The following is a 16,233-nucleotide window of genomic DNA, read 5'->3' as shown; positions in this document are numbered from 1 at the left end:
TTTGCTGTCTTTATCCAATCATCTACTAACAAAAAATCCAGAATATGATTATGTTTATTTAAATTGCCCTAAGAGCAGCAAAATGGTCCTAAGGATCTAAACACAGTATTTCAGTAAATTGAACTTTAGGTAATTTATAATAAAGAAAACAAAAATATACTTGAAAGAAGATAGATGACTGGATCAATTGATCTGTATGACTAAATACAGTAATCCTGACTTTTGAATGATAGAACTTAAAAACTTCTTAATCTACCCAAAACATGTACTTAATTAGGATAAGGTTCTTTTCTTTAAAAAAGGAAGAAATTAAAATACCACACTGAAATAATAGACATTTGATAATACCACATCTTACTGTGTGTGATTTGATATCTGAAGTGTTGTTTTTTAAAAATAAATGCTAATTTACTTAATGGTGTGTTCTAAAGTATAATAATTAGCTAAGATTGCTTTGGGTATCTTCCAGCTTGTGGAGAGACTCCAGAACAAATTCGAGCACCAAGTGGTATAATCACAAGTCCGGGCTGGCCTTCTGAGTATCCTGCCAAAATCAATTGTAGCTGGCTCATAAGGGCAAATCCAGGGGAAATTATTACTATAAGGTAATTCTGATACCTTTTTGTATGATTATAATATTTAACTACAAAATATAAATTTGATTTCCAAGTATCATTGCCTAACATGCAGTAATAATTAAAAGATTTTTCAGAAGATATAAGTTGTAGCCATCAGAACCATCTTAAGGTAATGACCCATCCAATTGTGTTATGAATGTTTTCTAATATTGGCAATGTATTTACAGTAAGTTATCTATATTCTTTAAAGCTACTTTTTAACAAAAGATACACATTCACCAAACAGTTTATTTCAAGAGTAATCTTTGGCAATGGGACAAACAAATCCACTTTGAGTTCTGGCCCATAACCTTGGTCTCATTAGTTGAGTCTTCTACCTAAAGGAGTTAAAGCCTGATTTGAGGTAAGTAGGGGTTTGTGTGTGTAAAACTTGAAATATGCTGTTAATGAATAAATACATCTGTAAAAATCTTTCTCTTTTTTTATAACTTTAATACAAAAGTACATTTAAGAATACACAGTGAAAGGTATTCTTAGGTGAAATGATAAGTTTAAGATTCTAACAGTAAATAAATATATAAATAAGAAAGGTTTTGATTAATTTCTAAAACATTTAGTTAATTACAGAGAGAAACAGTGTGAGAATAAGATATTAAGCAGTGAATATTCAATAGACTGTGTGTTGCTTGCTTAAGGAAATTATAGCAAAGCTATTAGGTTAAAAAAAATACTGGCCCAAAACAGGTGGGGGGTGGGGGAGGGAAGCAGTGTGCCTAAACAAAGAACTGCATTGGAGCTGAGACACTAACAAGAATGACAGTCCCATCACAGAGACAGTGTCCTGCTACGGCCCAAAGACATCTTTGACATCATTTCATGTATTACATTTTTACAGGTAGGAACTTTGGTATATTAGATTTAGAAGGGACTTTGCAGACATAGACTCAAGCTCCTTCATATTACATTTTTAAAAATAGGTTCATAAATTTGGCCTACTTTTCATCTTTTTCTATCTTCTCTTTTTATATTTTTGAGTAAGAGAACCAGTCTCCCTTAAAAAAATAACTATTTCCTATCTCCATTTCTCTGTGGAAGCTATAAATGAGCCCCGTAGTTTGTAGTTTGTTTTCCTTTTACTCTCCTCCACTCCAGGTTACGTATTCTGGCACACTATATCTTCTTTTGTGGAAAGTGAGATTCTCTTGCCTGAATGATCAGTAGGATGCACCATTGAGGTACTTTCTGCATCAGTACTAGTACTGGAATCTGAACAATGTGCCTATTTTCAGTTACTTGTTGATATGACTAAATGTGCTTATAAAATAATACCTTTGCCAAATATTGTACTTTTTAACATAAAACTGGAATTTATTAATCTTTTCACCTAAAAACTAAGCTTGCAGTTTACCCAACTGAGTTATATAAAACTTGGAAATTTCTTGCCAGCACAGAATTACATGGATATGCCATCTGGTTTCAATCATATGTTAGACCCTTGAAATTTCACAAAGTAAGATACACTGAAAATCAAGTGTAATACTGAAATGTAGAACAAAATTGGTGGTGAACCTATATCTAGAGGGATACTTCCTATATACTTGAAGGAGCTAATGATTTGAATTTACACAGATAAAAAAGCAATTTTTAGACATAAATTTATTATTATGTAATACCAAAATGTTTTTTTTTAATAGTATAGAATTTTTTTTTTTGAAGAGAGAGTGAGAGAGAGAGGAACACAGAGAGAATTTTAATATTTATTGATTTTTTTCTTAGTTCTCGGCGGACACAACATCTTTGTTTGTATGTGGTGCTGAGGATCGAACCCGGGCTGCACGCATGCTAGGCGAGCGCGCTACCGCTTGAGCCACATCCCCAGCCCCATACCAAAATGTTTTAAAAATGACACATATAATGTACACAAAGACAAATTTCTCATGTTATTATTGGTATAAAATCTTAAATATTTAGAAGACTCTTATGCCATAATCCAGTGCAGCTCATGAAGACATGCAAATGAGTTAGTGTTTGAAAATTTTAAATTGATTTACTTTCTTAATAAAACAAAAGAAAAAGTATATTATTTAGAATAGATAGATGCTTTATAATATTTTGATTAAACCTGGATTTAGAATTAAAATCCTTAGTAAAATGGAATTAGAAACATGGTTTTTAAAACAATTTGGATAAGCCCGGGTGCAGTGGTACATACCTGTAATCCCAGTGGCTCAGGAGGCCAAGGCAGGAGGATTGGGAGTTCAAAGCCAACCTTTGCATTTTAGCAAGGCCTTAAGCAACTCAGTAAGACCCTCTCGAAATAAGATATAAAAAGATCTGGGGAGGTGGCTCAGTGGTTCAGTGCACCTAGATTCCATCCCCAGTACCAATAGATAGATAGATAGATAGATAGATAGATAGATAAAATTTAAAATTTTGGACAAAAGAGGAAAACAGAATTTACAAAGTACCAACATACAATCCTGAGACCTCTAAAACTGGGTGAAGATAATGATTAAGGCATTTTTACTTTATTCCTCTTCCTCGAAACCCACCCAAATCAACAAAGGCCAGCTTAGCCCTAGGAGATAACAAGTGTTTGAAATCTAGCATCCTTCTTGAAGCCAAGGACTAGGGTCAAGCTGTTTTGCTCAAGAAAACAGTTTTTAAGACTTCCACTAATCACTGCCTGAACTTACTTGGGGTTGAGGGCTTAGTGTGAGGACAGACCCTGACAAATATGAGGGACTTTGCTACCTACAGTTCCATGGCAGGATCTAGACTACTGTAAACCACTATTTAAGACTAGGTGTGGCATAGAGACCCAGGTGGGGGAGCATGCAGGGAGAGAGGGTTTAAAAAAGAGAGAACCAAAAACCTTCCCCAGAATAAGCCCACAATCTGAAAATTCCTGAATGTATGAGAAAATTTAATGCTAATAAAAATAGCCAAAAAAAAAAATCAAACTGGAATACAAATTTACCCCAGACGTTATGTTGTAAGACTTCAGGGATTCTTTCTTCACCTTTTTTTTTGTGCTAAAGATGCTTGGTAATATAATAAAATCCATGAATTCTTCCCCAGAATAATTCACAAAACACATAGTGTTACAAAATGCAATTATATTAAAATAACAGCTATCAGGTATTTTCAATAGTAATATATCCTTATTAACACATTGACCAAAGCAAGTGACAGTTATAATAACTACTATAATTTCAAAGTAATTTTGTGCATAAATAGTATTTTTAGATGTCTATAAAAATGGAATTGTAATATAAAAACATCTGTTTAGTAGTGATGAAATGATAGGTACTATAAATATTATCATGGTTTGTTTATAAGTGAAGGGAAATGTTAATATATTTCAGTTAAAGGTTAGTGGAAATAAAAGTTACTTATTATTTCTACCCAATTTGTGTATTTGAAGGGAGAATCAAAATAGTGAATACTCTTACTTGGCCTTTGTTAGGGGCAAACATGTGTTTTAGAATTTGAATTAAAATATCTGAAGATAACTATTGAAAAAAATTGGAATGACACTTTTGAATATTCATTAGAGGAAGAGAAAAGTTTAAGAGATTTTATTAATAAAAAAAGAAAGAAGGAAATTGAACTTTCCCTCAAATTATTAAATAAACACAAATGTATTGACTCAAACCTTTAAAAGGCAGATAATATTGGTTAGTTGTTTTGTATGATCCTGCTATAGAGAGCTTGCTTGTAAGAACATACCTAAAACAAAACTAATACAGAAAATTTTAAAAGAGGAGGTACATTAGCTTTATTAGAGATACTAACCATGAGAAAGCTGGAAAAAGAAGAGTAGCATGAGATATAATGTCACTTAAGGCACAAATATTAGTGATAAATGTTATGGTCCACCAGGAAGAGACAATAATAGTAAATTTTATGTACCTAAAAACACATCCTAAAGCAAAGCAAAATGTAGAGAATTAGAAAGCAAATTTGACTAGTCCACAGTTACAATAGAAGATTTTAAACACACCTTTAATGCTTATGCCTCTTTCAACAGAAAATCCATACCTTTTTGCAGGCATATAAAATATTTGTTTTTAAAATGATTATGTGTTGAGGGTTAGGGTTGTAGCTCAGTGGTAGAACACTTGCCTAGCTATGTGTGAGGCCCTGGGTTTGATCCTCAGCACCACATAAAAATAAATAAAGATATTGTGTACATCTACAACTAAAATTTTTAAAACTTATTATGTATTGAATAACAAAGGAATTCTTAATGCATTTCCACAGTGGATTTAAAATAAAGGGAAAAGAAGATTCATATGTTTGGAAACATGTTCCTAATAAATAGCTCCTGAATTAAAGAAAAAATCACAGTAGGACTAAATAATTTAAAAATAATCTTAGTGATAATGTTACATGTTAAAACTGTTGGAACACATTGAAAGACTAAAGAAACGTTTACAGATTTTAATGCATTAATTTAAAAATTAGTAAGATGGAAAATAAATAAGCTTAGCATTTAACTCAATGGTTGTCAGTAATACGGGTTTTTTTTTACATAGAAAATCCAAATATACTTAAAGACTATAGAAATGAAAAATATTTAAATCATATAAAAATACTGAGTATAGTTTTATAGAAATAAATTTTGCCAAGATAAAATGAATAATTTCTAAGAGAACTTCAGTGATCAAAACTGACTCAGAAAAGTTTAGGAAAAGCTGATTAAATTTAAAAAGTATGAAAAAATTAAAACTTGCAACCCTAAAACTATATTCTAAAGTGTTACAAGACACAGATGTGTCCAGCAGTGCTTTATCAGGTAAGATATTATAAAGCATAAAGAAAGCTGAAAACTAATCCACATATGAATACATTTTTAAAATTCTAAATGAATTATTAGCAATCTAAATCCAATAGAGTATACATGAACAGATATTTATTATTTCTCATTCTGGACAATGTTCCTGCTTTAATGCATCTTAATTAGGTATTCCCTAGTTTGAATTGGACTAGCCCTCCCTTATACAATAGTTACCAATTCTGGGTAAAATACAAAACAAAAACCAAAAATTGAAGTCAGTGAAGAGTAATTAAACACTGACAGAAACTGGAGAGGATTTCACCTTTGAAAGAAGAAACTGCACTAGGCAAGAGAGGCTTATTTTCCACCAGCTCCCTGAAGATTCTTGATAGTCTGTGCAGTTTAGAGTAACCAGAACTCTAGCAGATTGCCATGGTCTTGTCATTTGGGCACCAAAAGATAGAGTTGGGACTGCTGAAATGGCTGAAAACTAAAGCAAATCCCTGGAAAGGAGAGAGCTGAAAAGCAAGAGGCCATTATATATGCATATAAATTCTCCTCAAGTCCTTGGCTGATCCATGAACCTTGCTTAAAGCAAACTCAAAGGAATGCTGTGGAAGCTAAGAGGTGAAGGCTGAAAAGACTGTGCAAGGATTTTTGGCATGCGTGTGCACAGCTGAGGAGAAGTTTGAAGTTTGAATCCTGTCCATTGTAGGGGATACAGAGTTTAGAGTTTGAAAGTTGCTGTCATAGAGGGGCTTCCTATTAGTCACCTTAGCATCGCTCTGCTATGACCAGAATACCTGACAAGAATGACTTAGAGGAGGAAGAGTTTATTTTGGCTCAGTGGTTTCAGAGATTTTTGTCAGTGGTCGGCCTATTCCATTACTTTGAGCCTAAGGTGGAGCAGAACATCATGGCAGAAGGGTGGTGGCATTGGAGGAAAACTGTTCCGTTAATGAAAGCCAGTAAACAGAACTGGAGGAAGGGGCCTCAGGTAGGGTGTGCCCTTCCAGGGTATACCCCCAGTAACCAACCTCCTCCAACTATACCCTGCCTGCCTACAGTTAGGATGGACTGTTTAGGTTACACCTCTCATAATCCAGTCATTTTGCCTCTGAACATTCAAAAAAGGAGCTTTTGGGGGGCACCCCATATCCAAACCATAACAGACTTTATAAAATACCTTGGAATTTTTATCAAAACTCTGGAAGTACTATACTTTTTCAGGTAAAGACAATGTCTTAAAACTAAGAATTTACTGAAGATTTAAAATTGAAGCAGGAATTAACCTACTCAAACACAATGTAAAACTGAATTCTATAAGTTGAGGATGATCAGATAGTAATTTAACTGTGATAAAACAAAAACTTGTACTGTATATTATGTGTTCTACATAAATATAAGAGTAATGGAAAGAATCTCAGCCCCTACTTGAGGACACACAGAAGTTAATTCAAGATAAGCCATAGCTTTAAATATAAAAGCTACAATTCTAAAATGTAAAAGAAAAACATTGTGAGTACCTTTGAGACCTTGGGGTAAACAAAAGTATCTTAAAGGGAAGACACTAAAAGCACTAAATACAGAGGAAAAAATAATGAATTAAACTTTGTCAAAAACAAAATTGAAAACTTCTGCGTATTAAATGATTTCATTAAGAAAATGAAAAAGCAAACCACAGACTAGAGGAGTATTAGTAATATACATATCTAATAGAGAACTTTAATCCAGAATATCAAAAGAATTTTTATAAGTAAAAAAATAACCTAAATTTTTTAAATGGCTAAAAGACTTGGACAGAAGTGTCTTAGAAGAAATATGAAAGGCCAATAAATCCATGAAAAGATGTTCAGTGTAGTTAGTCTTAAGGAAAGTGCACAATAGAACCATAATGAGGGCTGCCATCATACCGGCTATTGGAAAGAATATGAATGTGGGTGAATGAACACATCTCATACATGTATTTTACAGTTGAACATGTTTATAATGTGTAAAGAATTCTTAAATAAGAAAAAATTTCATAGATGAAGGCATATAGCAAGTCAGTACATAGGAAAAGATAGAAATTGCCAATAAACATAGGGAAAAGTATTTCTTAGTAAACGGCTTTCTCTGTGTGTACTTCTATTCATCAGATTACAGAGTAGCACTTCTGGTTCAAACTTAGAACAATTTAGAAAATCCTGAATTAGATGTTAGTTTTTCCAAATATGCACACAGAAGGGGGATAAAAGCTACAAGCTATCATCTGTTCTTTAGCATTGTTTGGGGATTTTGTATTATTTATGAAGAAGTGCTATTCTGGAGTCTGGGGAAAAGATATAAATATTAAGAACATAGAAGCAGTATTTCTTGTTGTTGATTTGGTTATCTACCTGGAATCAGTGAATACATAGAGGTTTATAATAAAGTTTTCAGTTACTTTGTATTATGAAACTTTTCTGACCTTTTTTTTTTTTGTAGTTTTCAGGATTTTGATATTCAAGGGTCCAGGAGATGCAGTTTGGACTGGTTGACAATAGAAACATACAAAAATATTGAAAGTTACAGAGCTTGTGGTTCCACAATTCCACCTCCATATATCTCTTCACAAGACCATGTCTGGATAAGGTTCCATTCAGATGACAGTGTCTCTAGAAAAGGTTTCAGACTGGCATATTTTTCAGGTGTGTTTTTAAAAACAAGAAAGATATCAAACCAAATTCTGAGTATTATCTGCTCAGTGACTTTCAAGGCTAATCTTCTGAATAATGTTCATTTAATTATGAGTAGATCCTCAAGGTAGCCAAGGTTGAAGATAAGAAGCTAAAATACCTTAGAACTAGGACTCCAAAAGGTGTTTTGTATCTTAATAATGAAATGAGCATTTTATAAACTGAAGTCCATTTTCTCTTTAAAGGTCTTAAATATATTTATTTTAAAACTATCTTATTAAGTAACTTCCCATGTTTTGCAAAAGTTACTTCAGAATATTTTTGTGTCTATGTGAATTACCAGTTTTTTTACAGTTTCAAGAAAAGAGGACTGGTTTCACAATTGTAGTTGTCTTTAATGAAAAGTCTTTTGCTTTTTTTTTTAAACTGGATTCAAAAATAGTGACCAGATATCATAGAAATGTGAAAAATTCATAGCATTAGAGTTAAGTATATTTTTTGCTGCAAATTATTTTACGTATTTGAATTTATTTTACATGCTTTTTATATTTTTTCTTAAAAAGTTAGTCTTTATAATATTCATTTAGCTTTTGAAGCACATTTTCTGTCACCCGTGTGCCAGTGAATAAGTTGTGAGTTGGACAAATACATATTAGTCCAAAATTGTCACTTTGGGGACTATGGAAATCTGCTGTCGTTAAATACCTTAGGATGATATATTAAGATAACTAGAATTTTATAGGCACCTCAAATTTTTTTGTTCTCGTTTTATTTTGATAAATAAATTTGTATCTTTAGCTTAAATATGTGCAGAATTTTGCAGTTTAAAAAATTAAAATTATTGTTATGATTACATTGAGCATTATAAACAGTTTCAGATTAATCTTGCAATAATCATAGCAAAACTTTGAGTCTCTAATGAATCTGCAAGATATGCTATAATGTACGTGGTAAAATATTTGTGTATAAAGATAAGAACTAGAGAAGAATATGAAAAAATATTTGAAAAGGTGATTATTTTAGATTTTTTTTTATTTAAAAATTTTATCACAGTTTTAATGTTTATATAATGTTGCTTAAAATTCTTAGGCAGTGTATCCTATTGGCTCATGTATCTTACATCATTTTACTAAGTTCTATAATAAAATAGCTGTCTGCAAAACAGAATTGATCCCTTCTCTCTTTAGATCAAGATACAAAGAGCTTTATGGAAAAAATAGTAGGCAGTTAGTAAACTGAATTATTGAATAATTAGTGCCTGTACTAATTTGTCATTATAACTTAACCTGTTTTTATAAGATTTTTTAAAAACCCTTATAACTTAGGATTAATCAAAATTTGTTATAAAAAATACTTACTATATACCTTTTGACAAATACGTTTTTTTCTTTCCCCCTATTAATTTCCCCCTACCTATATCCTACCAGGAAAATCTGAGGAGCCAAACTGTGCTTGTGATCAGTTTCGTTGTGGTAATGGAAAGTGTATACCAGAAGCCTGGAAATGTAATAACATGGATGAATGTGGAGATAGTTCCGATGAAGAGATCTGTGCCAAAGAAGCTAATCCTCCAACAGCTGCTTCCTTTCAACCCTGTGCTTACAACCAATTCCAGTGTCTGTCCCGTTTTACCAAAGTTTACACTTGCCTCCCTGAGTCTTTAAAATGTGATGGGAACATTGACTGCCTTGACCTAGGAGATGAGATCGACTGTGATGTGCCAACCTGTGGGCAATGGTTGAAGTATTTTTATGGCACTTTTAATTCTCCCAATTATCCAGACTTTTATCCTCCTGGAAGCAATTGCACCTGGTTAATAGACACTGGTGATCATCGTAAAGTCATTTTACGCTTTACTGACTTTAAACTTGATGGTACTGGTTATGGTGATTATGTCAAAATATATGATGGATTAGAGGAGAATCCACACAAACTTTTACGTGTATTAACTGCTTTTGATTCTCACGCACCTCTTACAGTTGTTTCTTCTTCTGGACAGATAAGGGTACATTTTTGTGCTGATAAAGTAAATGCTGCCAGGGGATTTAATGCTACTTACCAAGTAGATGGCTTCTGTTTGCCATGGGAAATACCCTGTGGAGGTAACTGGGGGTGTTACACTGAGCAGCAACGATGTGATGGGTATTGGCATTGTCCAAATGGAAGAGATGACATCAATTGTACCATGTGCCAGAAGGAAGAATTTCCATGTTCCCGAAATGGTGTTTGTTATCCTCGTTCTGATCGCTGCAACTACCAAAACCATTGCCCAAATGGTTCAGATGAAAAAAACTGCTTTTTTTGCCAGCCAGGAAATTTTCATTGTAAAAACAATCGCTGTGTATTTGAAAGCTGGGTGTGTGATTCTCAAGATGACTGTGGTGATGGCAGTGATGAAGAGAATTGCCCTGTAATTGTGCCTACCAGAGTCATAACTGCAGCCGTCATAGGGAGCCTTATCTGTGGCCTGTTACTCGTCATTGCATTGGGATGTACTTGTAAGCTTTATTCTTTGAGAATGTTTGAACGAAGGTCAGTATCAAGACAGAACTATAGTGATTACGCCTGTGCAATAAAAACATTGATCAAATGTATGCCACAAGTCCTTGAATAGGATTAACAATACGTTTTTGTTTTATGTTAGATTAGGGATGTATAACTATTATAACTTATAAAATCCATGTGAAAAACCTAAGACTGAAGGCACAAACTACTAAATACTTAAGTTACGAGATGAGGAAAGCCAATCTGTATTTACCAGCTTCTGTTTTCAAATGCAATCAGAAATTTTGCAAGCTCTAACTCTCAGATATAATTTTTAACCTGTTTTTTATGTATTAATTCAGTAATTTCACATATTTGAGAACCTACTACATTCACTCTACAAGTGAAAAGAAAACAAATAAGGCATAATCTCAAGCAGTTTATAGTTAGGAAGACATTGGTGTATGGAATAAGACAGCTAAAACAGAAGTGCTGTAAGAGCTGTGAAACCATGGTATCAAAGTTGGAAACATGTAGTCTGATAGGGAGATGTGGAAGTTTTTCACATGACACATTTAGGTGCCATTTTAAATATGTAAGTAGAATGTAGATGGAGAAGGGTGCTAGGGCTCAACCAAAGCCTGGGGAAGTATATAGAGCAGCAGAATGCCCAGCACTGCTTGGAGAATGAGCATATGATCAGAGCATAAATAAATATGCAGTAGGTAAGAATGGGACAGACACAAGGATGTTCATTGAGAGCTTCAGAGTTCTCAGTTCAGTGAGAAATGGTTAGGCATTAAAGGGCGACCCTCCAGGGGGAGCAGTTTTTGTTGTGGTGCAGGATAAATTGAACCTCAGAATTTAATGGCAGAGAGGTCCTCTATGAGGTTATTGTGTAAACAATGATCTTCAGACCCTGGAGAATTACAAATAATAGATTTAACAAAGAGCATACCAGACAGCCAAGTTAACAGATGTCACACTGATGCATAGTGTCATAATAGCCACTACTGCAACTTCTCTTTGATTAAGTATAAATGTCCAGAAAACTCCTTATCACTTTGTAACAAAAGAGCACAGTGAAGAGTCAGGTTTTCAGTTCAAGATCCAGCTATTCCAGATAGTGTGTTGACTCATTTCACTCTTATCTGAAAAGAAGTGTAAAAATGTAAAAACTTAATGAAGTGTTCCCTGAGACCTTTCAAATAATGTTACCTTATGTCTAGAACTACCTGCTTGCTTTGGGTTTTAAAAATCTAGTATTTTTATTTCTCCTTTTATGTTTTATAGGCTTTTCAATGTATTAAAACATGGGGATCCCAGCTTCTACTAGTATAAAACCCCCTGTGGACACATTGCCCACTACATTTTTGTATTCCCAGTGTAGGGATTATATGTATTTTCAGTATGACTAAGCTTTACAAATAATCAAATATGCTCATATTCAGATTGTTTTAATTACTGACAATAGAAGTTTTCTACTTTGACCTGCCTTTTTATAAACACTTTTTATCCCTGCCTTCTCTCAAAGATCATTTGAAACCCAGTTGTCAAGAGTGGAAGCAGAATTGTTAAGAAGAGAAGCTCCTCCCTCTTATGGACAGTTGATTGCTCAGGGGTTAATTCCACCAGTGGAAGATTTTCCTGTTTGTTCACCTAATCAGGTATATTTTACTTTCTGGTTTCTATTTCAGTGTCTCTTGAAATAAAATCCATACCTGTATATATGGTAAAGCAAGCTCCCTTGACTATTAGGATTTTGTAATAAAGTCAAGGATTAAATATATGGAGAATTAAATTTTAACATTTTTTTTCATTATATTTTAAAAATACTATAAAATTCAAAAATATAATTTTTACTCTTTTGATTTGGTTGTATGTTTTTAAGGTATTTTACTGTTTAGGATAATTTAGTGCACTGAAATTTCAGGGTAACTTTAGCAAATTATTTTCTACTTGAACATTTCAGAGATTTAAGAATCAGTATTAAAATTAATATACTAGTAATATTACGTGCTAGATTAACCAACTATAAGTAACAGTAATTGAAATGATGTCACCATTTTCATCTCACTTGAGGGAAAACTTTTAAACTAGATTTTATACTGTTTAATAAGAGTTTAACCCATTTCCTTTATATAGTAACTCATTCTTTATTAATCTTTCTTAATTTTTAAAATTTCTCATCAGATTTTTAAGTTTTTCTTTTCCAATGCTTAAAAATGTACCTGAGTTCATTTTAAGCATAAGAGTTTATGTTTATGTAAACTGTAAATTTATCCAGTGTATAAATGTATAAATTATATGAATACAAATTATCCTCAAAATTAAAAAAAAAATGTTAAATATTATTTGAGATAATTTTGTTCAAAATGGAAAAGCATCCCACTTTCCATGCATGAAATTTCTGATTAGTCCCTCTCATCTTACTTAAGTCCTCTAGGAAGTTCTTGGTGAGAATTTGTGCTTTTTAAATGTTTCTCCAGAGATAATTTATAATTCACAAGTTCCACTGTTTGAAATTCTGTAGGCAAAATAGAAAAAAAAAATCTAGGTTGTGGTTTCTTTATATTATTGGTCCTACCATGGGGAAGATTTCTTTATAGGTAAGAATCCACCCCGTTCACCATCAATCATGCTGCCCCTGAACCCTGGGGAGTTACAGGGATCACAACCAATAAAAGGCTGCCCTCATTCCTGATATCAATTACAAGCTCACAGGGTTCCCCAAACCATCCTCATGTTTTATAATTCACTAAAGATACTCAACTCACCAGAGCTTACACATGATTGCAAGTTATTACTAGGAAAAAGATACAAATTAAAATCTGCTAAGGGAAGAGATGCATAAGACAGAGTTCAGAAGGGCACTAAACTTGGACCTCCCAGTTGTCTTTTCACCACATGAGACAGAAGAGTGTTGTTCTGTTGACAAAGATGTGTGACTCTGTTGACAGCTGTGTGACAATATGCAGGGAATATTACCAGCCTGGGAAGGCTCACCTAATTAAAACCCCTTCTTTTTTTTTTTTTTAATTTTTTATTGATTATTTAAAGCATTACATAGCTCATGATATATCATCTTTCATACATTAGACTCAAATTGTGTTTTGAACTCCCATTTTCACCCCAAATATAGATTGCAGAATCACATCTGTTACATATTCACATTTTTACATAATGCCATATTAGTGTCTGTTGTATTCTGCTACCTTTCCTAACCCCTACTATCACCCCTCCCCTCCCCTCCCCTCCCATCTTCCCTCTCTATCTCCCCTGCTGTTGTTCAATTCTCTCCCTTTTTTTTCCCTCCCCCTTGCCCCTCATAGCCTCTTGTAATTTTATGTATCCTTGAAGGTCTCCTACCATTTCCATATGCTTTCCCTTCTCTCTCCGTTTCTCTCCCCCCATTCGTCTTTGTTATCTGTAGTCTTTTCCACATGCTCTTCCTTCCTGTTCTGTTCTTAGTTGTTCTCTTTATATCAAAGCAGACATTTGGCATTTGTTTTTTAGGGCTTGGCTAGCTTCACTTAGCATAATCTGCTCTAATGCCATCCATTTCCCTGCAAATTCTATGATTTTGTCATTTCTTAGTGCTGCATAATATTCCATTGTGTATAGATGCCACATTTTCTTTATCCATTCATCTATTGAAGGGCATCTAGGTTGGTTCCACAGTCTAGCTATTGTGAATTGTGCCGCTATAATCATTGATGCAGCCGTATCCCTATAGTGCGCTCTTTTAAGATCCTCAGGGAATAGTCCGAGAAGTGCAATAGCTGGGTCAAATGGTGGTTCCATTCCCAGCTTTCCCAGGAATCTCCATACTGCTTTCCAAATTGGCCTCACCATTTTGCAGCCACTCGCCGACAGATTGCAACAACAAACAGGTGTGTGTCACCCAGCTCAGCCCCCATACATAAGGGGATTTCGCTTAAAATCTCTCCTAGACTTTCAGGGGGAGGGACTATCAGAGTGAGCCTGCATAAAGACTAAAGGAGAGCTAAAATAAAACCCCTTCTAACTAAAGCCTCCACCCTACATCACATCTTTGGTATGATTCAGCCACAACCCTAAGCCACAGTGTTGCTCTCTGGCTGGCCCAAGGCCTTCAGGAAAGAACACTTTTACCAGGCATGGCATTCCATGGGTTTAGAGATCACAGACACCAAGGACAAATGACTTTGGGTAAAATTACATTACTTAACTACATACTATCCTATCCTCTAGGCTGTGATTTACCCTTGTGAGAGAATTCTACTCCAACAGCACTTTAAATAAAATACTTTCATTAATGATCAGGTAGATTTTATTCACATAATGAGATTAATTAAACTTGTTAGAAATTTTTTGTATACAGTTATCAGATTTCCATGGCAGCTTTTTTTTTAAGTTCAGAACTTTATTTTTTTATTGATTTAAAAAAAAATGACAGCGGAATGCATTACAATTCTTATTACATGTATTCAGCACAATTTTTCATATATCTGGTTGTATATAAAATATGTTGACACCAATTGGTGTCTTCATACATGTACTTTTTTTGTAGTTGTAGGTGAACAGAATGCCTTTATTTTATTTGTTTATTTGTATGTGGTGCTGAGGATGGAACCCAGTGCCTCAAGCATGCTAGGCAAGCACTGTGCCACTGAGCTACAGCCCCAGCCCTCCGTAGCAGCTTTTAAAAAGAAAAACAACCAAGGGAAAGAAATATGGAATGAACTTAACCATCTCGTGTGTATGTGTATTTGTGTGTGTGTATGTGTATATCAAAAAGAATTTCACCTGTGTGTATATACAGAAAATACCATCCAAAGATAAATTAATAAAGGAAATCAGTGGAAGAGAGGAGAGAAAGGAAGGGAAGGGAGGAGCGGGAAGGAGGAAGGAAGGAAAGAGGGGAAATGGAGATTAAAAACCAATTTCTTGCATGTTTTATTTTGTCAGAATGAATATAATACATAATACATATAATTATAGTGCTCTCATAAAAATATAACGTTGTAATTTACTATCTCATTTAAAATGAAATACTTTCTGAGGGATGTTTGCTACTTCTAAGCTAAAAGAGCATAGAAAATTAGAATGTCCATGAGATCCCCTTATAGAATCTGCTGTTAGATTGGCAATTTTTTAATTAAACAGACTTTTAACTAAGGGGAGAATTTCACCTAATGTTGAAGTCATTATTAAAGTATGCTGATGACATTGTTGATCTTAATGGGTGACAGCTGAGAACACAAGAGGCTAGAACTGAAGAAACTTTTGTTTGTTCCTGAATATCTTAACCTTTTGTACAGACAGCACTCAACTTGAATGCTAGATGTTGAGGATGCTACATCTATGGAGAAATGCATTATGGATGTGAATCACTATTTTTATTTAAATTAACATTTATATCACCTCAATTGGTGAAAAAAATCTGACCCATTTGTACTATAGTCCATGTATGTTGATATTCAAATTTCTTAATGACAGTCTGTGCTTTACTAAAACTAGACCATGAAATGTTCCTATGACAGTAGTTTCTTTGCTTGCCATGAATTATGTTCTCAGTACTATGGAATGACCTATGTAGAAATCACAAATTCAATGCCTATCACAAAGACAAATGGAGAACATAAGTTTTCACATCTTCCTTCTTTGCGTTCTTTCTTTTCTCTATTAGAGGAGAGGCAACATATAGTTTTGATAGGGAAGCAGATTCTCATTTGAAGGAGGAGTATAT

General features: G+C 33.8%; 1 protein-coding gene across 2 annotated transcripts in view; it reads left to right on the top strand.

Moving 5' to 3' along the window:
* The window catches only part of LRP12 (LDL receptor related protein 12), a 94,964-nt gene that overhangs the window by 75,388 nt on the left and 3,343 nt on the right, over window positions 1-16,233 (top strand). For both annotated transcript variants that reach the window (XM_081265877.1, XM_081265876.1), the window contains 4 exons: window positions 470-605; window positions 7,828-8,030; window positions 9,446-10,550; window positions 12,037-12,169. In XM_081265877.1, the coding sequence (XP_081122003.1) occupies window positions 470-605; window positions 7,828-8,030; window positions 9,446-10,550; window positions 12,037-12,169 (1,577 nt within the window). The remainder of the gene's footprint in view (window positions 1-469; window positions 606-7,827; window positions 8,031-9,445; window positions 10,551-12,036; window positions 12,170-16,233) is intronic.

Source organism: Spermophilus citellus (assembly GCF_964194105.1).
Source record: "Spermophilus citellus genome assembly, chromosome: 14".
In the NCBI taxonomy this organism is placed as follows: domain Eukaryota; kingdom Metazoa; phylum Chordata; class Mammalia; order Rodentia; family Sciuridae; genus Spermophilus; species Spermophilus citellus.
Note: the sequence above shows the minus strand (reverse complement) of the source record. Positions and strands in the feature narration are given on the sequence as shown.